General features: G+C 48.9%; 1 protein-coding gene across 1 annotated transcript in view; it reads right to left on the bottom strand.

Moving 5' to 3' along the window:
- Positions 1 to 26,517, bottom strand: part of LOC140427046 (organic cation/carnitine transporter 2-like) — a 164,466-nt gene that overhangs the window by 22,264 nt on the left and 115,685 nt on the right. The window contains exon 9 of the mRNA XM_072512475.1: positions 18,439 to 18,574. Within this exon, the coding sequence (XP_072368576.1) occupies positions 18,439 to 18,574 (136 nt within the window). The remainder of the gene's footprint in view (positions 1 to 18,438; positions 18,575 to 26,517) is intronic.

Genomic DNA, 26,517 nt, shown 5'->3' on the forward strand with positions numbered 1-26,517 from the left:
TGGAAAAAGGTGATGGCTAATCGACAAGGGGGGGGGGGGGGGGGTAGGAAGCCCCCCAACTCGGCTGATCACATGGAACGTGAGAGGGCTGAACGGGCCGATAAAGAGGGCACGGGTACTCGCACACCTTAAGAAACTTAAGGCAGATGTGGTTATGTTACAGGAAACGCACCTGAAACTGATAGACCAGGTTAGGCTACGCAAAGGATGGGTGGGGCAGGTGTTCCATTCGGGGCTAGATGTGAAAAACAGGGGGGTGGCTATATTAGTGGGGAAGCGGGTAATGTTCGAGGCAAAGACTATAGTGGCGGATAACGGGGGCAGATACGTGATGGTGAGTGGCAAACTACAGGGGGAGATGGTGGTTTTGGTAAACGTATATGCCCCGAACTGGGATGATGCCAATTTTATGAGGCGGATGCTAGGACGCATTCCGGACCTAGAGATGGGAAAGCTGATAATGGGGGGAGATTTTAATACGGTGTTGGAACCAGGGCTGGATAGGTCGAAGTCCAGGACTGGAAGGAGGCCGGCAGCAGCCAAGGTACTTAAAGATTTTATGGAGCAGATGGGAGGTGTAGACCCGTGGAGATTTAGCAGACCTAGGAGTAAGGAGTTCTCGTTTTTCTCCTATATCCATAAAGTCTACTCGCGAATAGACTTTTTTGTGCTGGGTAGGGCATTGATCCTGAAGGTGAGGGGAACGGAGTATACGGCTATAGCCATTTCGGATCACGCTCCACACTGGGTGGACTTGGAGATAGGGGAGGAAACAGGAGGGCGCCCACCCTGGAGAATGGACATGGGACTAATGGCAGATGAGGGGGTGTGTCTAAGGGTGAGGGGGTGCATTGAAAAGTACTTGGAACTCAATGATAATGGGGAGGTCCAGGTGGGAGTGGTCTGGGAGGCGTTGAAGGCGGTGGTTCGAGGGGAGCTGATATCAATAAGGGCACATAAAGGGAAGCAGGAGAGTAAGGAACGGGAGCGGTTGCTGCAAGAACTTTTGAGGGTGGACAGACAATATGCGGAAGCACCGGAGGAGGGACTGTACAGGGAAAGGCAAAGGCTACATGTAGAATTTGACTTGCTGACTACAGGCACTGCAGAGGCACAATGGAGGAAGGCACAGGGTGTACAGTACGAATATGGGGAGAAGGCGAGCAGGTTGCTGGCACACCAATTGAGGAAAAGGGGAGCAGCGAGGGAAATAGGGGGAGTGAGGGATGAGGAAGGAGAGATGGAGCGGGGAGCGGAGAGAGTGAATGGAGTGTTCAAGACATTTTATAAAAAATTATATGAAGCTCAACCCCCGGATGGGAGGGAGAGAATGATGGGCTGCTTGGATCGGCTTTAATTTCCCAAGGTGGAAGAGCAGGAAAGGGTGGGACTGGGAGCACAGATCGCGGTAGAAGAAGTGGTGAAAGGAATTAGGAGCATGCAGGCGGCAAAGGCCCCGGGACCGGATGGATTCCCAGTCGAATTCTATAGAAAATATGTGGACTTGCTCGCCCGGTACTGACGAGGACCTTTAATGAGGCAAAGGAAAGGGGACAACTGCCCCCGACTATGTCTGAAGCAACGATATCGCTTCTCTTAAAGAAGGAAAAGGACCCGCTACAATGCGGGTCCTATAGACCTATTTCCCTCCTAAATGTAGATGCCAAGGTCCTGGCCAAGGTAATGACAATGAGAATAGAGGAATGTGTCCCGGGGGTGGTCCACGAGGACCAAACTGGGTTTGTGAAGGGGAGACAGCTGAACACGAATATACGGAGGTTGTTAGGGGTAATGATGATGGCCCCACCAGAGGGAGAAACGGAGATAGTAGTGGCGATGGATGCCGAGAAAGCATTTGATAGAGTGGAGTGGGATTATTTGTGGGAGGTGTTGAGGAGATTTGGTTTTGGAGAGGGGTATGTTAGATGGGTGCAGCTGTTGTATAGGGCCCTAGTGGCGAGCGTGGTCATGAATGGACGGGGATCTGCATATTTTCGGCTCCATAGAGGGACAAGGCAGGGATGCCCTCTGTCCCCATTATTGTTTGCACTGGCGATTGAGCCCCTGGCGATAGCGTTGAGGGGTTCCAAGAAGTGGAGGGGAGTACTTAGGGGAGGAGAAGAACACCGGGTATCTTTGTATGCGGACGATTTGCTACTATACGTGGCGGACCCGGCGGAGGGGATGCCAGAAATAATGCGGATACTTGGGGAGTTTGGGGATTTTTCAGGGTATAAATTGAACATGGGGAAAAGTGAGTTGTTTGTGGTGCATCCAGGGGAGCAGAGTAGAGAAATAGAGGACCTACCGTTGAGGAAGGTAACAAGGGACTTTCGTTACCTGGGGATCCAAATAGCTAAGAATTGGGGCACATTGCATAGGTTAAATTTAACACGGTTGGTGGAACAGATGGAGGAGGATTTCAAGAGATGGGATATGGTATCCCTGTCACTGGCAGGGAGGGTGCAGGCGGTTAAGATGGTGGTCCTCCCGAGATTCCTCTTTGTGTTTCAGTGCCTCCCGGTGGTGATCACAAAGGTTTTTTTTAAAAGGATTGAAAAGAGCATCATGGGTTTTGTGTGGGCCGGGAAGACCCCGAGAGTGAGGAAGGGATTCTTACAGCGTAGCAGGGATGGGGGGGGCTGGCACTACCGAGCCTAAGTGAGTATTATTGGGCCGCTAATATTTCAATGGTGAGTAAGTGGATGGGAGAGGAGGAGGGAGCGGCGTGGAAGAGATTAGAGAGGGCGTCCTGTAGGGGGACTAGCCTACAGGCTATGGTGACAGCCCCATTGCCGTTCTCACCGAGGAACTACACCACAAGCCCGGTGGTGGTGGCTACACTGAAGATTTGGGGACAGTGGAGACGGCATAGGGGAAAGACTGGAGCCTTGGGGGGGTCCCCGATAAGAAACAATCATAGGTTTGCCCCGGGGGGAATGGATGGGGGATATGGAATGTGGCAAAGAGCAGGAATAACGCAACTGAAAGATCTGTTTGTGGATGGGAAGTTCGCGAGTCTGGGAGCGCTGACCGAGAAATATGGGTTGCCCCAAGGGAATGCATTCAGGTATATGCAACTGAGGGCTTTTGCGAGGCAACAGGTGAGGGAATTCCCGCAGCTCCCGACACAAGAGGTGCAGGACAGAGTGATCTCAAAGACATGGGTGGGGGATGGTAAGGTGTCAGATATATATAGGGAAATGAGGGACGAAGGGGAGACTATGGTAGATGAACTAAAAGGGAAATGGGAAGAAGAGCTGGGGGAGATCGAGGAGGGGCTGTGGGCAGATGCCCTAAGCAGGGTAAACTCGTCGTCCTCGTGTGCCAGGCTAAGCCTGATTCAGTTTAAGGTATTACACAGGGCACCTATGACTGGAGCACGGCTCAGTAAATTTTTTGGGGTGGAGGATAGGTGTGCGAGGTGCTCGAGAAGCCCAGCGAATCATACCCATATGTTTTGGTCATGCCCGGCACTACAGGGGTTTTGGATGGGGGTGACAAAGGTGCTTTCAAAAGTAGTAGGAGTCCGGGTCGAACCAAGCTGGGGGGTTGGCTATATTTGGGGTTGCACAAGAGCCGGGAGTGCAGGAGGCGAGAGAGGCCGATGTTTTGGCCTTTGCGTCCCTAGTAGCCCGGCGCAGGATATTGCTAATGTGGAAAGAAGCCAAGCCCCCGGGGGTGGAGACCTGGATAAATGACATGGCGGGGTTTATAAAGCTAGAGCGGATTAAGTTCGTCCTGAGGGGGTCGGCTCAAGGGTTCACCAGGCGGTGGCAACCGTTCGTCGAATACCTCGCAGAAAGATAGACGGAATGGGAAAAAGAAGGCAGCAGCAGCAGCCCAGGATCGGGGGGGGGGGGGAGGAGGAACCAGAAGGACTCTCAGGGTTGTTAATATATACTGTATAGTATGTATAGGTCGTTGCTACAGATAATTATATATTGGACTGTTAAATTATATTTTTGGAGAGTGTTACTTGTGACAAGGCAGTTGCCAATTAGGGCCAGTTTTCATTTTTGTTATTTATTATTTATTCATTTTTTGTTTATAAAATAGGTCATTGTTATTTGTGTTGTTATACTATTGTGTAAAGGATGCACAATGTACTGTGTTGGTTGACCAAAAATTTTCAATAAAATATTTAATAAAAAAAAAGAAATTAGTAATTTGTGATGTGTTGATAGACTTAAGTAAATGCCCCAAAATATAGGACAGAGTAGTGTAGAACCTGACTTGACCAAGGGTGACTGGCACACCAAGGATGATAAGGGATCAACAGTGTGATCCACTACGCTTCGCGTTCAGGATCAAGAGGACTGGATGTAGCCACCTGAGATGGCCACATGCAAAGGACCATGGGAATTATGGCCAACCCAGGACTCAGACAGATACAGAGCTTCTGTGTATTTGAAACACAGGTAGCTGGACCTGATCGAAACCCCCGCTCGTTTTCATTCTAATGACCCATTTCCCCAGGACAATAGAACTCCAATCAAGAAACCGATTCAGCCACAGACTGATCGGCACCACTCCCTTTACTCAGAAAGCCCAACTGCCAAGGTCAATGACCGCTAAGGACCCGCCCAGCTACCAAAGCACCCGCCCCTTTATTGGCCGAAATCGAAGGCAGTGATCGAAACCCTGTCGCATTATTGGGTCCAAGATTAAGGACCGCCCCAAAGAGCGCGAAATCCCAGAGGGATAAAAGAGGACACAGCCATGTGTTCTGTCTTTTTTTGGACCCGGCCTGTGCCAGCCTCCTTTGAGTCCAGCCTGTGCCAGCCCAACTGCAACATAACGACCAGACAGACAAGTTCAAGACCAACGATCGCTACCTGACGGATGAGCTTAACAGAGACAGAGCCACTTCTTCAAACCAACCACGTGATCAAGATAAAGGCCTTATCCACTTGCACAGTGCTGGTCGCCTGAAGTTAAGTATAGGTTATTGTAGTTGATAGGTGTAGTTTAACTTGTACTACATTGTGCTTGCATGTCGAAGCAACCCTTGTGTGTAAATAAACCATCTTTCAACTTGAACTGACTAACTTGTTGTGTGGTCATTTGACCGATATACAGAAAAGCCTTGTGGTTCAGTAAGAGAAATAGAAACACCCACAATATTGGCGACACTGTTGGGACATAACATCATATCATAAGAGCAACATTATTGGTGACGCTCGTGGGATAGTATTCCCTTAAATTGCCACCTCTTGTTTCCTCAGCTGATGTGCCGGCATCCTGCTAAGTAGGCTTACATTCATACTGCAATGAAGTTATTGTGAAAATCCCCTAGTCGCCATACTCCGGCACCTGTTCGGGTACACTGAGGGAAAAGTCAGAATGTCCAATTCACCGAACAGCACGTCTTTTGGGACTTGTGGGAGGAAACCAGAGCACCTGGATGAAACCGACGCAGACACAGGGAAAACATGCAGACTCCACACAGACAGTGACCCAAGCCAGAAATCGAACCTGGGACCCTGGCGCTATGAAACAACAGTGCTAACCACTATGCTACCTTGCCGCCCTATAACTATTATTTTAGGAGGGGCTGGTTGGCTCAGTTGGCTGAGAGTGTGGCCCTGAGTAATCTATCAAGTCTCTGGAGGGTGTCCAAAGAGGTGCAGGTTAGGTGGATTGGCCGTGCTAAATTGCCCCTTCATATCCAAAAATGTGCAGATTAATTTGGGTTATGGGGATAGGGCAGGGGGGTGAGCCTAGGGAGGGTGCTCATTTAGAACAAAAAACATTACAGCACAGTACAGGCCCATCGGCCCTGGATGTTGCGCCGATCTGTGAAATCACTCTTTGGAGATTTGATCGGCTAAATGGCCTTCTTCTGCATTGTAGGGATTCTATGGACTTGAACGTCTGACTCAAAGATGAGAGCACAATCAACTAAGGCATAGCTCACATTTTATAATGAGTAAAAATTAAAATAAAATGGAGTAAAAATTAAAACAAAACAAAGTGGCTGGCGGGGGCAGTGTGTTTAACTGAATGGGCTAGGTGGAGGCAACAACTCACAAAATGAAACTTCCAGGATTATGTCCAAACAGAATAGGCATCCTAGTGGTAACTGGAAGGTAGTAGGGGGCATAGGGTTATGTATGTAACATCAAGATTCTCCAGGCATTTCTACTGGAAAGTGTAGGTGCGGAGTTCAAATAAGCCCCAATAATCAAACACCAGTGTTTAATATCTTGGCCACTTACCTCTGAAACTAGAAATGACTTATAGTAAAATAATATGCTGACAGGTGCTACAATGAAGTGACTCTCATGGATCGAGATAAGACACATCGCTTTCCCTTTTCTTTCCCTACTCCTGGCCGCCATCTTTCCTAATGCCAAAGCTCAACAGTTCAACAGTTGACTCTGTCCTTTCAAAGATATCTCAAAAAAATGAGCCTTGACCTATCCATTTCCCTCAACCTTTGATCTAACTTATTCCAGCAAACTAAGCCTTCATCTTAATGGGAAAAACACAGGGGTTTTGACAGCTGGAAGCAAAGAGTGACTAGTGACACCTGGTGACATATTGTTATCAGAAGAGTTATACAGGAATCCGGCTAACTGAATGTACCCAGTGGAAAATCTGAATCCACCTCGATGAAGTCCAATGTCCCCAGTCTTTTATTGTTTTGTGTGAAAAGTATAAAGTTGCGGAAGCAATGAAGAACTCGAGATTGGGTGGGAAGACCGTCCCTTGAATCGATAATTCACGAGGTTGCTTTCTAACTGGTTTGTGTGAGGGAAAGAAGGAAATCTATGTATGGGAATCTATGTGTGGAGCCAGAGGAAATGGGCGAGGTACTAAATGAATACTTTGCATCAGTATTCACCAAAGAGAAGGAATTGGTAGATGTTGAGTCTGGAGAAGGGTGTGTAGATAGCCTGGGTCACATTGAGATCCAAAAAGATGAGGTGTTGGGTGTCTTAAAAAATATTAAGGTAGATAAGTCCCCAGGGCCTGATGGGATCTACCCCAGAATACTGAAGGAGGCTGGAGAGGAAATTGCTGAGGCCTTGACAGAAATATTTGGATCCTCACTGTCTTCAGGGGATGTCCTGGAGGACTGGAGAATAGCCAATGTTGTTCCTCTTTTTAAGAAGGGTAGCAAGGATAATCCAGGGAATTACAGGCCGGTGAGCCTTACTTCAGTGGTAGGGAAATTACTGGAGAGAATTCTTCGAGACAGGATCTACTCCCATTTGGAAGCAAATGGACGTATTAGTGAGAGGCAGCATGGTTTTGTGAAGGGGAGGTCGTGTCTCACTAACTTGATAGAGTTTTTTGAGGAGGTCACAAAGATGATTGATGCAGGTAGGACAGTGGATGTTGTCTATATGGACTTCAGTAAATCCTTTGACAAGGTCCCTCATGGTAGACTAGTACAAAAGGTGAAGTCACACGGGATCAGGGGTGAGCTGGCAAGGTGGATACAGTACTGGCTAGGTCATCGAAGGCAGAGAGTAGCAATGGAAGGATGGTTTTCTAATTGGAGGGCTGTGACCAGTGGTGTTCCGCAGGGATCAGTGCTGGGACCTTTGCTCTTTGTAGTATATATAAATGATTTGGAGGAAAATGTAACTGGTCTGATTAGTAAGTTTGCAGACGACACAAAGGTTGGTGCAATTGCGGATAGCGATGAGGACTGTCAGAGGATACAGCAGGATTTAGATTGTTTGGAGACTTGGGCGGAGAGATGGCAGATGGAGTTTAATCCGGACAAATGTGAGGTAATGCATTTTGGAAGGTCTAATGCAGGTAGGGAATATACAGTCAATGGTAGAACCCTCAAGAGTATTGAAAGTCAAAGAGATCTAGGAGTACAGGTCCACAGGTCACTGAAAGGGGCAACACAGGTGGAGAAGGTAGTCAAGAAGGCTTACGGCATGCTTGCCTTCATTGATCGGGGCATTGAGTATAAGAATTGGCAAGTCATGTTGCAGCTGTATAGAACCTTAGTTAGGCCACACTTGGAGTATAGTGTTCAATTCTGGTTGCCATGCTACCAGAAGGATGTGGAGGCTTTAGAGAGGGTGCAGAAGAGATTTACCAAAATGTTGCCTGGTATAGAGGGCATTAGCTATGAGGAGCAGTTGAATAAACTCGGTTTGTTCTCACTGGAACGACGGAGGTTGAGGGACGACCTGATAGAGGTCTACAAAATTATGAGGGGCATAGACAGAGTGGATAGTCAGAGGCTTTTCCCCAGGGTAGAGGGGTCAATTACTAGGGGGCATAGGTTTAAGGTGAGAGGGGCAAGGTTTAGAGTACATGTACGAGGCAAGTTTTTTTACACAGAGGGTAGTGGGTGCCTGGAACTCGCTACCAGAGGAGGTGGTGGAAGCAGGGACAATAGTGACATTTAAGGGGCATCTTGACAAATACATGAATAGGATGGGAATAGAGGGATACGGACCCAGGAAATGTAGAAGATTGTAGTTTAGTCGGTAAGCATGGTCGGCATGGGCTTGGAGGGCCAAAGGGCCTGTTCCTGTGCTGTACATTTCTTTGTTCTTTGTTTGTTCTTTGACACAGTGACAATGATGTGTCAATAGTGTTTTCCACCCTAACACTAAACCTAACAATGTTTTTTAAGAGGAACCCGAAATTAACCCTAATCTAATGCCAGCCCTAAGTATCATACTCAAACTATGGGCAGGGTTCTGTTTGCTGATGCCGAAATCGGAAATGAGATTGGGCGGAGAATAGATTCCGACGACAAAATTGCAGCGGGCGCCGATTTGACGGCAGATCGTAATTCTCCGTCACTTCGACAGCGACATCAATGCGTACCAGAATGCACGTATAGTAAAGATTATTATTAGCGGGCCCAACCTGGTATTCTCTGGGGCCTCCGTGATTCGCCTCCTCCGATAGGCGCAGTTCACTTGTACTTCTAAAAATTGTGAAACGGCGTGGTGGCAGATGGCGGAGAGAGAGGAGGTAGGAAACAGAGAGGAGGGACTGTGGGTTGCCGAGGAACACTGGCCGGGGGAGGGGGGTGGCGAGGGAAATGGCCAAGTGGCCGGGATGACCCCCCACAGGACTGGGGCGGTGTCCAGTCACGACCGCCATCTTGCTGACCACCCACCTTGGCCCCTGTTCCGTGGGGTGACACCGGCCGTATCGGTGCCCCCAACCCTGCACTGCAACCCCCCCAAACCGGCCTCCACCCAGCGGGGCCCACTCAGGGAAACACCCACAGTAATCCCTATGGGGGCCGCGGTGCATACCCCTGGCGAGGGCAGTGCCAGCCGACGATACCCCTGGCATCAGAGGCGCCAGAGTCCCACGGTGCCATCCACCAAGGGGCCAGGGGTGGGTGGGGGGGGCCGACCGGGGCCACCATGCAGCCGATGGGCCTTGGTGAGCTTGGCAGTGTGCACCATGCTAATATGTTGATCTTTCATCCACTGCAGGCAATGGATATTGGAATTCAACCAGCAATGGTGGCCTTCCTGCAATCGCCGCAGCCCTGGGGGATGCTCTGCGGCTGTATGAGCAGGCGCTGCTTGACTAGAAGGAGGAAGCTGCAGCAGCGGAGCGGGCAGTAGTGGAGCATGCCGCAGAGGAATAGGTGGAAACCGCGGAGGCGCTGCATGAGGCCTCCTGTGTAATGGCACTGCCTGTCAATTGAGGACCTGCCCGACCGGGCATGCCGCTGAAGACTCCGGCTGAGCAGGAGACAGTGCGACATATCTGCCAGATGATGGCACAACTGGCACCATGAGGATATGTGGGAGGACATCCGCTTCCGGTGGCTGTCAAGGTAATAGTTAATAGTCGCCCTGAACTTTTACATCTTCCAGGCGTCTAGTGGGGACCTGTCCGTGATCGCACAGACCTCAGTGCACAGGTGCATCCGCGCCGCCACAGAGGCCCGATAAGCCCAGGCGGCGGGATTTGCCACTTAAATGGGGACTGAGCCCACCTGGAGGCCCGAGCAGCAGGATTCGCAGCCATCATTGGGATGCCCTTTGTTCAGGGAGTCATCGGCGGGATGCATGTCTCCCTACGAGCACCTGCAGATGACAGGCCACTCTACACAAAGCAGAAGGGGTTCCACTCGATGAATGTGCAGCTCACATGTGACCATCGGCTGCGCGTCATTCACCTTTTCGCCCGGTACCCGGGCAATGTGCAAGATGCCTTCATCCTGGCACATTCGACGATTCGGCTGGGGGGGTTCGCTCCTGCGCGTCAGCGGTTATCTACTGCGGACGTGGCTGAGACGCCTATCCGGAGGCCACAGCCCGACATGGAGACCCACTACAAAGATGCGACTGGGTCCGTGATCGAGCGCCGCTTGAGCCTCCAGTTAGATGAACCGCTCTGGTGGGGCTCTCCTGTATGATGCTGGGAGGGCCGCCCACATCATGGCGACCTGCTGCGCCCTCCATAACATCACGTAGCAGAGGGGCAATGTGCTGGAGGAGGAGGGACACCACGCCTCGTCCAACGAAGAGGATGTGGGCGAGGGCGAGCAGAACATGAAGCTCAGGCAGGCAGAAGAGGCTGCATGGCGTGTGCGCCAGGGCCAACATGCATTGTGATCGCCACCAGATTCACCGACTGGTGGTGGTAGTGGTGGTGTGGGGGGGAGGGGGGGCAGTGGCACGGTTACTGCTCGGGTGTCCCAGGTGGTGTTGTGCTGCCCCGTTCTGCCAACTGCCAACCAGGTGTGTCAGGGACAGGAGGCAGGGAGTCCGGGGTGCTACGGTGTTCAGGCACTGCCCCTGCAGGGGTTACTGGCATGGGTCCCCCTCACCTCCTCCTCACTCGGGGTGCCCAATGGCCCCCGGGCTACTCCATTGGACGGGGGTGCGAGTGGTGCTATCACCTGAAACTCCTCCACCACCTAGCACTCCCAGTCCTGGCGGCCCGTTCTTCTCTCGACCAGGGTCCGCATGCTCGTGGCCATGGAGCACAGGGACTGGGCCACCTCCCTCTGTGTCTGCGCAATGTCAGCCAGCATATGGGCAATGCCACCACGTTGCCAGCAATGGCCTGTTGTGATTAGGCCACGCTCAGGTACGCTGCTGCAATATCCAGGTGGCTCTGGAACATGATCGCCTGTGAGACGGCAACCCTGCCCTGGGCCTCGGCCAGTGCCTGCCCAGAATGCCCCATGTCTTGGACATGCTGATCCGTAGGCACGGCCGTCGCCCCCATTGACTCCACTGCGGACGCCACCGTGCAGTGTTGGCCTGGGTGGCAAAATTGTTTGCACCACCTCCTGCTGCTGCACGCGGTTGGAATCCTCCAACTGCGTATGCAGGTATTGGATGCTGCCCACCCCTTATGTAGCCCCTGGCTCTGCAATTGTATCTTCACTATAGATGGGACTGTCTGTTCCAGAAGCTTGAGATCTGCCTGGACAGCAGCTAGTTCCTGGCGTCGGCGCGCCATCCCACCCTCCGCTCCTTGGGTGTGCTTACTTCCACCTGCTATATCCCGGCAGCTGTGTGGTGAGCTCCAGATAGTGTCCCACGAGCCTCTTCACTAACATGCCCAACTGAGGTGAGTGTCTCTGCGATGGTGGAGGGTGTCGGAGACAGCTGTGACAGGAAACGGAAAATCACTATCATCCTCCAACCCGAACTCCGGGGTCTCCCGAGTCTCGGATGGAGGGGCTGTTGCCCAAGCTGCTCCCCTCGTCACTGTTCGGCTCACGGGGAGCAACGGCTCTGGTAATGTCTGGGTGGGGGCGGGGGGGGGGGATGGGGGGGGGGGAGGTGGCGACAGATGGACCTGCTCCATCCTCAAAGGTCCTGTGAGACACAAGACAAGATGCATTGTTAGATTGTGGGCCGGGAAGGGGAGTGGTGGTGTGCTTTTGGTGGAGGTGGGGGTGGTGAAGGGTGAGGGTGGTGTTCGGTGGGAGGGCCATTGACACACGTGTCATGGGAAACAGCAACGAAGCAGGGTCTCACTTCCTCGCCCGTGGCTGGAGGAGGGAGGAACGACAGCAAATGACAGTGTTAGCCAGTCTGACTCATGCAGCCCAGGGGATGGGCAGCTGGTGACCTCAGTGGCCAGGACACCCGGCTATGGCGGCCGGCATGTGGGGCAGGGTGGCGGTTCAGCCGCCCTCTGGGTTGTGGGGTGGAGTCGGGTTATAGGTGTGTGGGACGTGGCTTGATGCAAGGGCACAGTGCTGCCTACTCACCCTGTCCACCCTGAGTAGGTTGTGCAGATTTTTCTGCACAGCTGGCCGGTCCAGACTACGTTGGTGCTGACCACCTCTGCTGCTGCGCCCAGGCACGACGAACGGCAGCGGTTGGGAGCTTCCTTCCAGGGCCGGGATACAGGGCCAACTGCCTCTCCATCACTGCCCTCAGGAGGGTCTTCGACTCGGCGTCGGTGAAGCGTGGAGCTGCTCTCATTGCTGCCATCTGTTGACTGGGATGGTGTATGCGAGGAATGAAGTGTGTCTATGCGGCTGTAGCTTGTCAGCCTCCTGAGTGTCAATCGTGGATCTGGCGAATCCAGCACCGTTTCTGATTAGAATTGATAGTGTTCCAAGGTGGCTCCGGTGCTAGCCCCTTAACAGCAGCGGAATCGGTCTAGGTGTGGTGCCAGTTTTGTTGTGAAACTCTACGAATTCTGCGTTGGAGTCAACACTTAGTCTCAGAAACAGAATGCTGCCCTATAACTTTCAATAGGCTTTATAAATAGATGCATAGAGTACAAAGGTCCAATAGGTTTTTCTAAAGCTGTATGAAAGAGTTTGACATCAAAATGACTATGGTTCCCAAATCTAGGTGTCCAGAGGATGTGAGCGGAAGCGTTGAAAGGGTTTGGTGCTGCAAAGATAAGGGGCTCAAGAACAGGAGAAGCTCCATGGCCCATAACTTCTGTCCTTGGTCCTGGCTGGCAGCTCCGTAGTTCAACCAGCATCATTAGGAACGATGGCTTCTGCTGCGACTATAAACAGTTGGGTATGGCTCAGTGGTACGGGACAGTGACGTTGGATTAATGAGTGAGGCCATCTTCCTGCTGGGGTGCACTACTGCCGCATTCTGAATGCTCTGTAGGGCAAAGGGACCTAGCAGGAGGGTCTCTAATCTGGGAAGCTATCAGGTTCACCAGGGAATACCGTGTGGCTTTACCACATTATGCGGCCAACCCACTCACTCCCACCCATCCCCGCCCACTCCCCAACCTCCCCATACGACTTGTAGGTACCAACGGTGGTGGGCCAAGTCCTTAACTGGTTGTCATCAATCCTTTCCACTCTGGATTTAATTGGGGGAAGCTGGGAAGATGATGGGTTTTCCACCCCATGGCAATCCCCTGCCTCCTAGTCATTTTGAGGGGTAGGATGGTGAACACATTTTCCAATACACCTTGCCCACCTCCCATTCTCCATAAACTGCCACCGTTGGTACCTACAAGACCGCTTGCAAGTAAGTCCCACTCACCCAAAGCTTCCAATCTTACTGGGCTCTTTATTCTATAATGGAATGAAATTAAAATTCTCACTCTTGTCGACAAAATCTCTCTAAAATCTAACCTCTCATCACCTCTACAAACCTCTCCAACTTTTTGTCCTTTCTCCACTCTCTGGTCCTCTGCACCTGGTTTCCTTCCCATTTCCATCACACCCTGCAATCTTCCCCTGCAGAACATTCAGCAGCACTCTTTGGAATTCCCTCTCCAGATACCCGCAGCTATTAGTGTCTCTTGCTCTCTTTAAAACACATATCTTCAATTTGGTTTTTGAACACTTCTCCTCACGCTCTAACATTGGAAAGGCATTTGCTCCTTTTTGCCACTGTTGGAGCATGTTAAAGTGTCAGTCACTTTAAATCTACCTTGATCTAAAAGCAGGCGGGGAGGCGAGTCAACTCAGGCCAATTTAAAAAGAGGAACTTGTAACTCACTCCCAGTGAGTTCTCCCAGTGAGCCAGAGAAGACACAGCAAGAGTGAGACAGCAAAGAGTGAGTTGAGAATTTGAATTTAGGTGGGAATTCGAAGTTGGGTGGGGAGGAAGTGCTTTTTATCGCTGGTAAGTGACTGGTAAGTAGTTTTTCTGTTTTCTTTTTCTTTTCATTGGTATATTTATTTATTTTTTCTTCGTTGTTTATTTGGGGGGGAAATTGTAGTTGTTGAAGTTGACCGAAGGTTTAAGACATGGCAGGAGATCTCAGACCCGTGTCATGCTCCTTGTGTGCGATGTGGGAGCTCAGGGACATGTCCACTGTCCCTGGCTCCTTCACGTGCAAAAAGTGTGTCCAGTTGCAGCTCCTGTTAGACCGCTTGACGGCTCTGGAGCTGCGGTTGGACTCACTTTGGAGCGTCCGCGATGCTGAGGACGTCGTGGATAGCACGTTTCGCGAGTTGGTCACACCGCAGGTGAAAGGTACTTAGGGAGATAGAAAATGGGTGACCAAAAGACAGAGCAAGAGTAGGAAGGCAGTGCAGGTGTCCGCTGAGGTCATCTCCCTGCAAAACAGATATACCGCTTTGGATACTGTTGAGGGAGATGGCTCACCAGTGGAAGGCAGCAGCAGCCAGGTTCATGGCACCGTGGCTGGCTCTGCTGCGCAGCTGGGCAGGAAGAAGAATGGCAGGGCTATAGTGAAAGAGGACTCAATCGTAAGGGGAATAGACAGGCGGATCTGCGGATGCAATCGAGACTCCAGGATGGTATGTTGCCTCCCTGGTGCAAGGGTCAAGGATGTCTCGGGGCGGCTGCAGGACATTCTGGGAAGGGAGGGTGAACAGCCAGCTGTCGTGGTGCACATAGGCACCAACGATATAGGTGTAAAAATGGGCCGAGGTCCTACAAGCTGAATTCAGAGAGTTAGGAGTTAAACTACAAAGTAGGACCTCAAAGGTAGTAATCTCAGGATTGCTACCAGTGCCACGAGCTAGTCAGAGTAGGAATGTCAGGATAGATAGGATGAATGCGTGGCTCGAGAGATGGTGCAAGAGGGATTCAAATTCCTGGGGCATTGGAACCGGTTCTGGGGGAGGTGGGATCAGCACAAACCGGACGGTCTGCACCTGGGCAGGACTGGAACCGATGTCCTAGGGGGGTGTTTGATAGAGCTGTTGGGGAGAGTTTAAACTAATGTGGCAGGGGGGTGGCAACCGATGCAGGAAGTTGGAAGGTAGTAAAACAGGGACAGAAACAAAAGGCAGTAAGGAGGAAAGTGTAAGGCAGAGAAGCCATAGTCAAAAATCAAAAAGGGCGACAGTACAAGGTACAGTGACTGAGGGGAGCTCAGTGAATAGGACCAGGAATACTAAAAGGAATAAAACGGGAAGTAAAAACATTAATGGTAAGCGACACGGCAGGTTGTTACATGAAGATATGGGTTCAACGACAAGGAAAATTAGGAGAAAAGTTAAGAGGAAATATAACTTAGGAGAGGTTACTGCTCGAGATGTTAAGATTCAGAACAGAGGTAAAAAAAGCCAACATAAGTGGACTTTACCTGAATGCTCGTAGTATTCGGAATAAGGTAAATGAGTTGATGGCGCAAATCATCGTGAATGACTATGATTTTGTGGCCATTACTGAAACATGGTTAAAGGATGGTCACGACTGGGAGTTAAATATCCGAGGGTATCAAACTATTCGGAAGGACAGAGTGGATGGTAAGGGAGGTGGTGTAGCTCTGTTATTTAAGGATGACATCCGGGCAATAGTAAGGGATGACATCGGTGCTATGGAGGATAAGGTTGAATCCATTTGGGTGGAAATCAGGAATAGTAAGGTGAAAAAGTCACTGATAGGAGTAGTCTATAGGCCACCAAATAGTAACATTATGGTGGGGCAGGCAATAAACAAAGAAATAACTGATGCATGTAGAAATAGTACAGCAGTTATCATGGGGGATTTTGATCGACATGTCGATTGGTTTAAGCAGGTCGGTCAAGGCAGCCTTGAGGAGGAGTTTATAGAATGTATCCGCGATAGTTTCCTAGAACAGTATGTAATGGAAACTACGAGGGAACAAGCGGTCCTAGATCTGGTCCTGTGTAATGAGATCGGATTGATTCAGGATCTCATAGTTAGGGATCCTCTTGGAAGGAGCGATCACAATATGGTGGAATTTAAAATACAGATGGAGGGTGAGAAGGTAAAATCAAACACTAGTGTTTTGTGCTTAAACAAAGGAGATTACAATGGGATGAGAGAAGAACTACCTAAGGTAGACTGGGAGCAAAGACTTTCTGGTGAAACAGTTGAGGAACAGTGGAGAACCTTCCAAGCGATTTTTCAGTGCTCAGCAAAGGTTTATACCAACAAAAAGGAAGGACGGTAGAAAGAGGGAAAATCGACCGTGAATATCTAAGGAAATAAGGGAGAGTATCAAATTGAAGGAAAAAGCATACAAAGTAGCAAAGATTAGTGGGAGACTAGAGGACTGGGAAATCTTTAGGGGGCAACAGAAAGCGACTAAAAAAGCTATAAAGAAGAGTAAGATAGATTATGAGAGTAAACTTGCTCAGAATATAAAAACAGATAGTAAAAGTTCCTCCAAATATATAAAACAAAAAAGAGTGGCTAAGGTAAATATTGGTCCTTTAGAGGATGAGAAGGGAGATTTAATAATGGGAGATGAGGAAATGGCTGAGGAACTGAACAGGTTTTTTGGGTCGGTCTTCACAGTGGAAGACACAAATAACATGCCAGTGACTGATGGAAATGAGGCTATGACAGGTGAGGACCTTGAGAGGCTTGTTATCACTAAGGAGGTAGTGATGGGCAAGCTAATGGGGCTAAAGGTAGACAAGTCTCCTGGCCCTGATGGAATGCATCCCAGAGTGCTAAAAGAGATGGCTAGGGAAATTGCAAATGCACTGGTGATAATTTACCAAAATTCACTAGACTCAGGGGTGGCCCCGGCAGTTTGGAAATTAGCAAACGTGACACCACTGTTTAAAAAAGGAGGTAGGCAGAAAGCGAGTAATTATAGGCCAGTGAGCTTAACTTCGGTAGTAGGGAAGATGCTGGAATCTATCATCAAGGAAGAAATAGTGAGGCATCTGGATGGAAATTGTCCCATTGGGCAGACGCAGCATGGGCTCATAAAGGGCAGATCGTGCCTAACTAATTTAGAGGAATTTATTGAGGAAATTACCAGTGCGGTAGATAACGGGGAGCCAATGGATGTGGTATATCTAGATTTCCAGAAAGCCTTTGACAAGGTGCCACACAAAAGGTTGCTGCATTAGATAACGACGCATGGCATTAAGGGGAAAGTAGTAGCATGGTTAGAGGATTGGTTAATTAATAGAAAGCAAAGAGTGGGGATTAATGGGTGTTTCTCTGGTTGGCAATCAGTAGCTAGTGGTGTCCCTCAGGGATCAGTGTTGGGCCCACAATTGTTCACAATTTATAGATGATTTGGAGTTGGGGACCAAGGGCAATGTGTCCAAGTCTGCAGACGACACTAAGATGAGTGGTAAAGCAAAAAGTGCAGAGGATCCCGGAAGTCTGCAGAGGGATTTGGATCGGCGAAGTGAATGGGCTAGGGTCTGGCAGATGGAATACAATGTTGACAAATGTGAGGTTCTCCGCTTTGGAAGGAATAAGAGCAAAAGGGATTATTAATTAAATGATAAAATATTAAAACATGTTGCTGTGCAGAGAGACCTGGGTGTGCTAGTGCATGAGCCGTTAAAAGTTGGTTTACAGGTGCAACAGGTGATTAAGAAGGCAAATAGAATTTTGTCCTTCATTGCTAAAAGGATGGAGTTTAAGACGAGGGAGGTTATGCTGCAATTGTATAAGGTGTTAGTGAGGCCACACCTGGAGTATTGTGTTCAGTTTTGCTCTCCTCACTTGAGAAAGGACGTACTGGCACTGGAGGGCGTGCAGAGGAGATTCACTGGGTTAATCCCAGAGCTGAAGGGGTTGGATTATGAGGAGAGGTTGCGTAGACTGGGACTGTACTCGTTGGAATTTAGAAGGATGTAGGGGGACCTTATAGAAACATATAAAATTATGAAGGGAATAGATAGGATAGATGCGGGCAGGTTGTTTCCATTGGCGGGTGAAAGCAGAACTAGGGGGCATAGCCTCAAAATAAGTGGAAGTAGATTTAGGACTGAGTTTAGGAGGAACTTCTTCACCCAAAGGGTTGTGAATCTATGGAATTCTTTGCCCAATGAAGCAGTAGAGGCTCCTTCACTAAATGTTTTTAAGATAAAGATAGATAGTTTTTTGAAGAATAAAGGGATTAAGGGTTATGGTGTTCGGGCCGGAAAGTGGAGCTGAGTCCACAAAAGATCAGCCATGATCTCATTGAATGGCGGAGCAGGCTCGAGTGGCCAGATGGCCTACTCCTGTTCCTAGTTCTTATGTTCTTATGTTCCACATTAAAAGCAGTACAGTCATGTAGTTGTTCAGAGCAGAAATTGAGAAGAAAGACTAAATCATAAATATTATTTGCATGTACCTTTTAATTTTCTGCATTTGGTCAATTGTTTCTGGGAGAGGAACGTTGAGTGTTTCAGGCAGAAACAAAACCAGAATTGCTGAGAATACAGTCAAACTCCCCATCAGAATAAAGGGGAGAAACTCATGATGAATGCCTGTGAAAATATAAAGCATAAATTATAAGATGAAGACTGGCATAGATTTCATAGAATTTACAGTGCAGAAGGAGGCCATTCAGCCCATCGAGTCTGCACCGGCCCTTGGAAAGAGCACCCTACCCAAGCCCACACCTCCACCCTATTCCCGTAACCCAGTAACCCCATCCCACCTTTTGGACACTAAGGGCAATTTAGCATGGCCAATGCACCTAACCTGCACATCTTTGGACTGGGAGGAAACCGGAGCACCCGGAGGAAACCCACGCAGACACGGGGAGAACGTGCAGACGCCACACAGACAGTGACAGACTCCGCACAGACTGACAGGCAGATGATCTGCTTCTTTATATTACGGACCCAGTCTTCACTATGGATGAGGTAATGAGGTTACTTAGGAGTTTGGGGTCCATTTCTGGGTATAAGATGAATCTGGATTAGAGCGAATACTTCCTGGTCATTCCCTGAGGAGAGCCAATCTGGAGGTGCTGTTTTTACGCACTGCCAGATCTAGCTTTCATATCTAGGTGGTCCATGATTGGGCCTCGATCCTTAAAATGAATTATGCTAGCCTGGTGAATGGGGTTAAATCTGACTTGCAATAGTGGGATAACCTCTCCCCGTCCTTGGTGGGCAGGGTTAAGACTATTAAAATAAATGTTCTGCCGAGGTTTTGATGTCTTTTTCAATGTCTTCCCACTTTTATCCCGAAATGTTAGAGTGCACAAATTGGTGTCCTCTTTTATTTGGGCGGGCAAGTTCCCAAGTATTCCGTAGGATGTTTCTCCACAGGGATAGACAGTCAGGTGGCTTAGCTTTACCCAATCTGTTATTTTATTGTTGGGCGCCAATATTGAGAAAGTGGTGAGGTGGCTTATCTATCCGGATTCCATATGGGGGCAGATGGGAGTTAAGTTCTTGTCGGGGCACTAGGTTGGGTGAATTAGTAACTGCCTCAATTCCGTTCTCTCCTGAGAGATTCTCTTTGAATCCTGCAGTGGTGTCTTCCCTGAGGATCTGGAAGCAACTTAGACAACATTTTAAATCTAGTTCCATGTCGTTGCTGACCCCTATCTGTAATAATCATTTCTTTGTGCTGGCGAGTTTAGACTCGACGTTTAGGTCATGGGAGGGGAAAGGTCCAGAAAGGTTTGGGGACTTGTTCTTGGAAGTTTGCCAGTTTTGAGGAGCTGTAGGTTAAGCTTAAACTCCCTCGGAATAATTTGTTTAATTACTTCCAGATTTGTGACTTTTTGCAGAAGACGTTTCCTTCATTTCCCTTGACACCATCGTCCTCCTTGCAGAAGAGTTTATCTTTGGCCGGGTCGAGTGGGGGAGTATTTTGGATATCTATGGTTAGATACTATCGGCGGAGTCCACCCCGTTAGACGAGGTGAAGACAAAATGGGAAGGTGAATTGGGTCCCATTTTGGATGAGGAGATGTGGACCGAGGCTCCTGGCAGGGTAACCTCCGTGTCCTCCTGTGCTCGGCTTAGTTTGCTCCTGTTCAAGGTGGTGCACAGGGCTCATCTGACCAAAGCTAGGGTAAATGGATGTTTTTTGGGGGTGGATGACAGTTGCGAACGGTGTTCTTGGGGACTGGCCAATCATACTTATATTTTCTGGTCGATTCCCAAGTTAGGTTTTTGGGCCTCCTTCTTTAACACCATGTCAGAAATCCTTAACATCGAACTGGAGCCTTGTCCTTTGGGGCCATTTTCGGGGTATCAGACTCACTGATGCTGCAGATGGGAGCGAAGGCAGATGTCCTCGCCTTTGCCTCATTAATAGCTTGGAGGGGAGTCCTGCTTGGGTGGAGGTCTTCTACTCCACCCAGTACCTCGGCCTGGTTTGGTGACCTCATGGAATTTTTGCATTTGCAGAAGGTCAAATAGATAATTAGGGGGTCGATAGAGGGGTTCTTCCTGAGATGCCAACCATTCATTTCCTTTTTTAAAGAGTTGGTCACCATCAGTTGTTACAGGTTTTTTAGATTATTGCTGGAGGGATGTTAGGCTTGGATGTGTTCTTTACTGTTGAGTGTGTTCCTTTTATATTGTAATTTGCAACATCCATTTTATATTATGTCGCTATATTGTTGTTTTTTAAAATATTTTTTATTTTCCTTTTTCACATTTTCTCCCAAATTTACACCCACCAACAATAAACAATAATCAGTAACAAATATGTCATTCCCCATATCAACAACAACGATCCCATCCTTCCACCAAACCCCAAACATTAGCCCACATGTTCACACAAACAAATGACAAAAAGGAATTCGGGATCACCCATAGTCGCCATTAACACACACAGCCTCCCTCCCCACAACCCTCCCACCCACACGCCCCAACTAATGTTCGATGTTATCCAGTTCTTGAAAGTGTATAATGAATAATGCCCATGAATTGTCGAACCCCTCCATCCTTCCCCTCAGTTCAAACTTAACCTTCTCAAGCACATCAACACAAAGTCATCGGCAGTACGTGTAAACAGATGTCTTGTGTTCAAAGACCATCCTTTAATGTACATTCAATGTAGATCTGTTTAAACAATGTGGGATATTCTCATTTTCATTTTTAAGGTTAGCTTTCCCCTGCCTGTTTTTGACTCTTTGCAAAGCAGCATTTCTCAGTGAAGAGGTAGAAAACTTATTTCCCAAGCAGCGCCTGGAGAATTGGGTTGGAATTATTTGTTTTTTCCTCATATTTCTGGTGGAAGCAACATGGATAGATTTGGCAAGAGGGAGGTGGGTTTCCGGCCGTTCTCGCCAGTGGGATCTTCTGGTCCTGACGACGGCAAACCCCTGCCGTGGGTTTATTGACGGTGGGGTGGATTCAACAGGAAATCGCATCGACAGCGGCAGGACCGGAAGATCCAGCCAGCCTGGGACCCCCCCACTCCCGCCACCGGGAAACACATTGTGGGGTGATGCGGAAAATACCCTCCCCCCACATGGAATTTAAGGCTTGACTTACTACAAGATCTAACCCACGACCTGCCTTTCTGTGTTGCAGTGAATTAGGACACCAACATGCTGCGCCATGGTATTGTATGTGTGTGCATATTTCAGAATGTCCTGCCTACCAGGGTCAATGCAATCACTGCCTTGTTCTTAGTTTCATCTCACAAATGAATAGGATGGGAATAGAGGGATATGGACCCAGGGAGTGTAGAAGATTGTAGTTTAGTCGGGCAGCATGGTCGGCACGGGCTTGGAGGGCCGAAGGGCCTGTTCCTGTGCTGTACATTTCTTTGTTCTTGTTCTTTGTTCTAATAAAGAGAGTATTGTCAGAGGGGAAAGTCGGTATGGTCTGGTATGGTGTACAGGTAAGAAAGTGGCCAAAGCACTCAGTTTTTACTTCTCGTCAGTTGGAAGATGGCAAGTTGCCCTCCAGTACAGTCAGTGCAATATTCCTACACATGTAACGTGTGTGAGTTAATGTTGCTCTTTGCTGTGCTGCCCCTGTAGCTTTATACAAGAACTCACATCCCAAGGTCAATTAAAGACCACTGGACCCTTCACAGCTCATCAATTACATCTTGGATTGGATTGGATTTGTTTATTGTCACGTGTACCGAGGTACAGTGAAAAGTATTTTTCTGCGAGCAGCTCAACAGATCATTAAGTACATGGGAAGAAAAGGGAATAAAAGAAAATACATAATAGGGCAACACAACATATACAATGTAACTACATAAGCACTGGCATCGGATGAAGCATACAGGGTGTAGTGTTAATGAGGTCAGTCCATAAGAGGGTCATTTAGGAGTCTGGTGACAGTGGGGAAGAAGCTGTTTTTGAGTCTGTTCGTGCGTGTTCTCAGACTTCTGTATCTCCTGCCCGATGGAAGAAGTTGGAAGAGCGAGTAAGCCGGGTGGGAGGGATCTTTGATTGTGCTGCCCACTTTCCCCAGGCAGCGGGAGGTGTAGATGGAGTCAATGGATGGGAGGCAGGTTCGTGTGATGGACTGGGCGGTGTTCACGACTCTCTGAAGTTTCTTGCGGTCCTGGGCCGAGCAGTTGCCATACCAGGCTGCGATGCAGCCCGATAGGATGCTTTCTGTGGTGCATCTGTAAAAGTTGGTAAGGGTTAATGTGGACATGCCGAATTTCCTTAGTTTCCTGAGGAGGTATAGGCGCTGTTGTGCTTTCTTGGTGGTAACGTCGACGTGGGTGGACCAGGACAGATTTTTGGAGATGTGCACCCCTAGGAATTTGAAACTGCTAACCATCTCCACCTCGGCCCCCTTGATGCTGACAGGGGTGTGTAGAGTTCTTTGTTTCCTGAAGTCAATGACCAGCTCTTTAGATTTGCTGGCATTGAGGGAGAGATTGTTGTCGCTACACCACTCCACTAGGTTCTCTATCTCCCACCTGTATTCGGACTCGTCGTTATTCGAGATCCGGCCCACTATGGTCGTATCGTTAGCAAACCTGTAGATGGGGTTGGAACCAAGTTTTGCCTCGCAGTCGTGTGTGTACAGGGAGTAGAGTAGGGGGCTAAGTACGCAGCCTTGCGAGGCCCCGGTGTTGAGGACTATTGTGGAGGAGGTGTTGTTGTTCATTCTTACTGATTGTGGTCTGTCACTGAGCTTTGATATGAGCTTGGCTGGGATTATAGTGTTGAAGGTGGAGCTGTAGTCAATAAATAGGAGTCTGATGTAGAGTCCTTGTTTTCGAGATGCTCTAGGGATGAGTGTAGGGCCAGGGAAATGGTGTCTGATGTGGACCGGTTGCAGCGGTATGCGAATTGCAGTGGATCAAGGCGTTCTGGGAGTATGGAGGTGATGCCTTCATGATCAACCTCTCGAAGCACTTCATTACGACTGAAGTCAGGGCCACTGGACGGTAGTCATTGAGGCACGTTGCCTGGTTCTTCTTTGGTACTGGTATGATGGTGGTCTTCTTGAAGCAGGTGGGGACCTTGGAGTGGTGTAGGGACAGGTTAAAGATGTCCGTGAATACCTCTGCCAGCTGGTCCGCGCAGGCTCTGAGTGCACGACCAGGGATCCCGTCCGGGCCCGTCGCCTTCCGAGGGTTCACTTTCAGGAAGGCCAATCTGACTTCGGAAGCTGTGATGGTGGGTATGGGTGAATTATGGGCTGCTGGGGCACTCGACGGCGGATTGTTGGTTACCTGCTTGAACCGAGCATAGAATGCATTGAGTTCATCGGGGAGGGGTGCGCTGCTGCCAGAGATACTGTTCGGCTTCGCTTTGTAGCCCGTTATGTTGTTTTTAACACTCATCTTTTAACACTCAGTCCCTAGCTACATTTTAAATGCCTGCAGAAACTTCCACTCAAATACTTTAGGAGTAGATTATGTTACATTAAGTCAAATTAAGCAAATCTTTGCCTGCATTTCCTGTTCCTTAAGCAAACACTGGACATTGCGCTTGGAAGATGAAACATCCATTACCATTTCTTCTTTTCTTTTCCCTGAGGTGTTATCCTGCGGGGCGCAGTGGTTGCTGAGTGCTTGCTGTGAAGGGGAGTAAATTTTTTTTAAAAATTACTGTTGGGAGTGTAAAAATGGCAGGAGATCCCAGACCCGTGTTCTGCTCCTCTTGCTCAATGTGGGAGTTCAGGGACGCGGCCGATGCCCCTGACTCCTTCATGTGCGGGTAGTGTCCAGCTGCAGCTCCTGTTAGACCGCATGGCAGCTCTGGAGCTGCGGATGGACTCACTTTGGAGCTTCCGCGATGCTGAGGAGGTTGTGGATAGCACGTTCAGTGAGTTGGTCACACCGCAGATTAGGATTTGTAAGGGAGACAGGGAATGGGTGACCAAAAGGCAGAGAAAGAGCAGGAAGGCAGTGCAGGTGTCCCCTGCGGTCACCTCCCTCCAAAACAGGTATACCGTTTTGGGTACTGTTGGGGGAGATGACACACCAGGGGAAGGCAGTAGTAGCCAGGCTCATGGCACCGTGGCTGGCTCTGCTGCACAGAATGGTGGGAAAAAGACTGGTAGGGCTATAGTCATACAGTCATAGGGGATTCAATCGTAAGGGGAGTAGACAGGTGTTTCTGTGGTCGAAAACGAGACACCCGAATGGTATGTTGCCTCCCAGGTGCACGGGTTAGGGATGTCTCAGATCGGCTGCAGGACATACTGAAGGGGGAGGGTGAACAGCCAGTTGTCGTGGTGCACATAGGCACCAACGATATCGGTAAAAAACGGGATGAGGTCCTACAATCAGAATTTAGGGAGTTATGAGATAAGTTAAAAAGTAGAACCTCAAAGGTAGTAATCTCAGAATTGCTACCAGTGCCACGAGACAGTCAGTGTAGAAATTCAAGAATAGTCAGAATGAATACGTGGCTTGAGAGATGGTGAAGGAGGGAGGGGTTCAGTTTTTTGGGACATTGGAACTGGGTCTGGGGGCGGTGGGACCATTACAAATCGGATGGTCTACACCTGGACAGGACTGGAACCAATGTCCTCGGGGGTGCTTTTGATAACACTGTTGGGGAACTTTTAAACTAATGTGGCAGGGGGATGGGAACCAGATCAGGAAGTTAGAGGTCAGTAAAGAGGCAGCAACTAAAGCCAGTAAGGTACTAGATAATAAACTCAATGTGACTAAGGGGAAGAGTAGACAGGGAAAAGATGAAAACGCAAAAGGACAGGTGGTCTGAGGTGCAATTGTTTCAATGCGAGAAGTGTAGCAGGTAAGGCAGATGAACTTAGGGCTTGGATTAGTACCTGGGAATATGATGTTATTGGTACTGAGACTTGGTTGAGGAAAGGGCAAGACTGGCAACTAAATATCCCAGGGTATAGATGCTTCAGGAGGGATAGAGAGGGAGGTAAAAGGGGTGGGCAAGTTGGATTCCTGGTCAGAGACGATATCACAATGTATTCACCAAGGAGAGGGACATGACGGATGTTGAGGCTAGGGATGGATGTTTAAATACTCGAGGTCAAGTCGGCATAACGAAGGGGGAAGTTTTGGGTATTCTAAAAGGCATTAAGGTGGCCAAGTCCCCAGGTCCAGATGGGATCGATCCCAGGTTACTGAGGGAAGCGAGGGACGAAATAGCTGGGGCCTTAACAGATATCTTTGCAGCATCCTTGAGCACGGGTGAGGTCCCGGAGGACTGGAGAATTGCTAATGTTGTCCTTTTGTTTAAGAAGGGTAGCAGGGATAATCCAGGGAATTATAGACCTGTAAGCTTGACGTCAGTGGTAGGCAAACTGTTGGAGAAGATACTGAGGGATAGGATCTATTCACATTTGGAAGAAAATAGACTTATCAGTGATAGGCAGCATGGTTTTGTGCAGGGAAGGTCATGTCTTACAAACCTAATCGAATTCTTTGAGGAAGTGACAAAGTTAATTGATGAGGAAAGGGCTGTAGATGTCAAATACATGGACTTCAATAAGGCGTTTGATAAAGTTTCCCATGGCAGGATAATGGAAAAAGTGAAGTTGTATGGGGTTCAGGGTGTACTAGCTAGATGGATAAAGAACTGGCTGGGCAACAGGAGACAGAGAGTAGTGGTGGAAGGGAGTGTCTCAAAATGGAGAAAGGTGACTAGTGGTGTTCCACAGGGATCCGTTCTCGGACCACTGTTGTTTGTGATATACATAAATGATCTGGACGAAGGTATAGGTGGTCTGATTAGCAAGTTTGCAGATGATACTAAGATTGGTGGAGTTGCAGATAGCAAGGGGCACTGTCAGAGAATACAGCAAAATGTAGATAGATTGGAGAGTTGGGCAGAGAAATGGCAGATGGAGTTCAATCCAGGCAAATGCGAGGTGATGCATTTTGGAAGATCTAATTCAAGAGCGGACTATACGGTCAATGGAAGAGTCCTGGGGAAAATTGATGTACAGAGAGATCTGGGAATTCAGGTCCATTGTACCCTGATGGTGGCAACGCAGGGCGATGGAGTGGTCAAGAAGGCATACAGCATGCTTGCCTTCATCGGACG

This window comes from Scyliorhinus torazame, chromosome 7, assembly GCF_047496885.1.
Source record: "Scyliorhinus torazame isolate Kashiwa2021f chromosome 7, sScyTor2.1, whole genome shotgun sequence".
Taxonomy (NCBI): domain Eukaryota; kingdom Metazoa; phylum Chordata; class Chondrichthyes; order Carcharhiniformes; family Scyliorhinidae; genus Scyliorhinus; species Scyliorhinus torazame.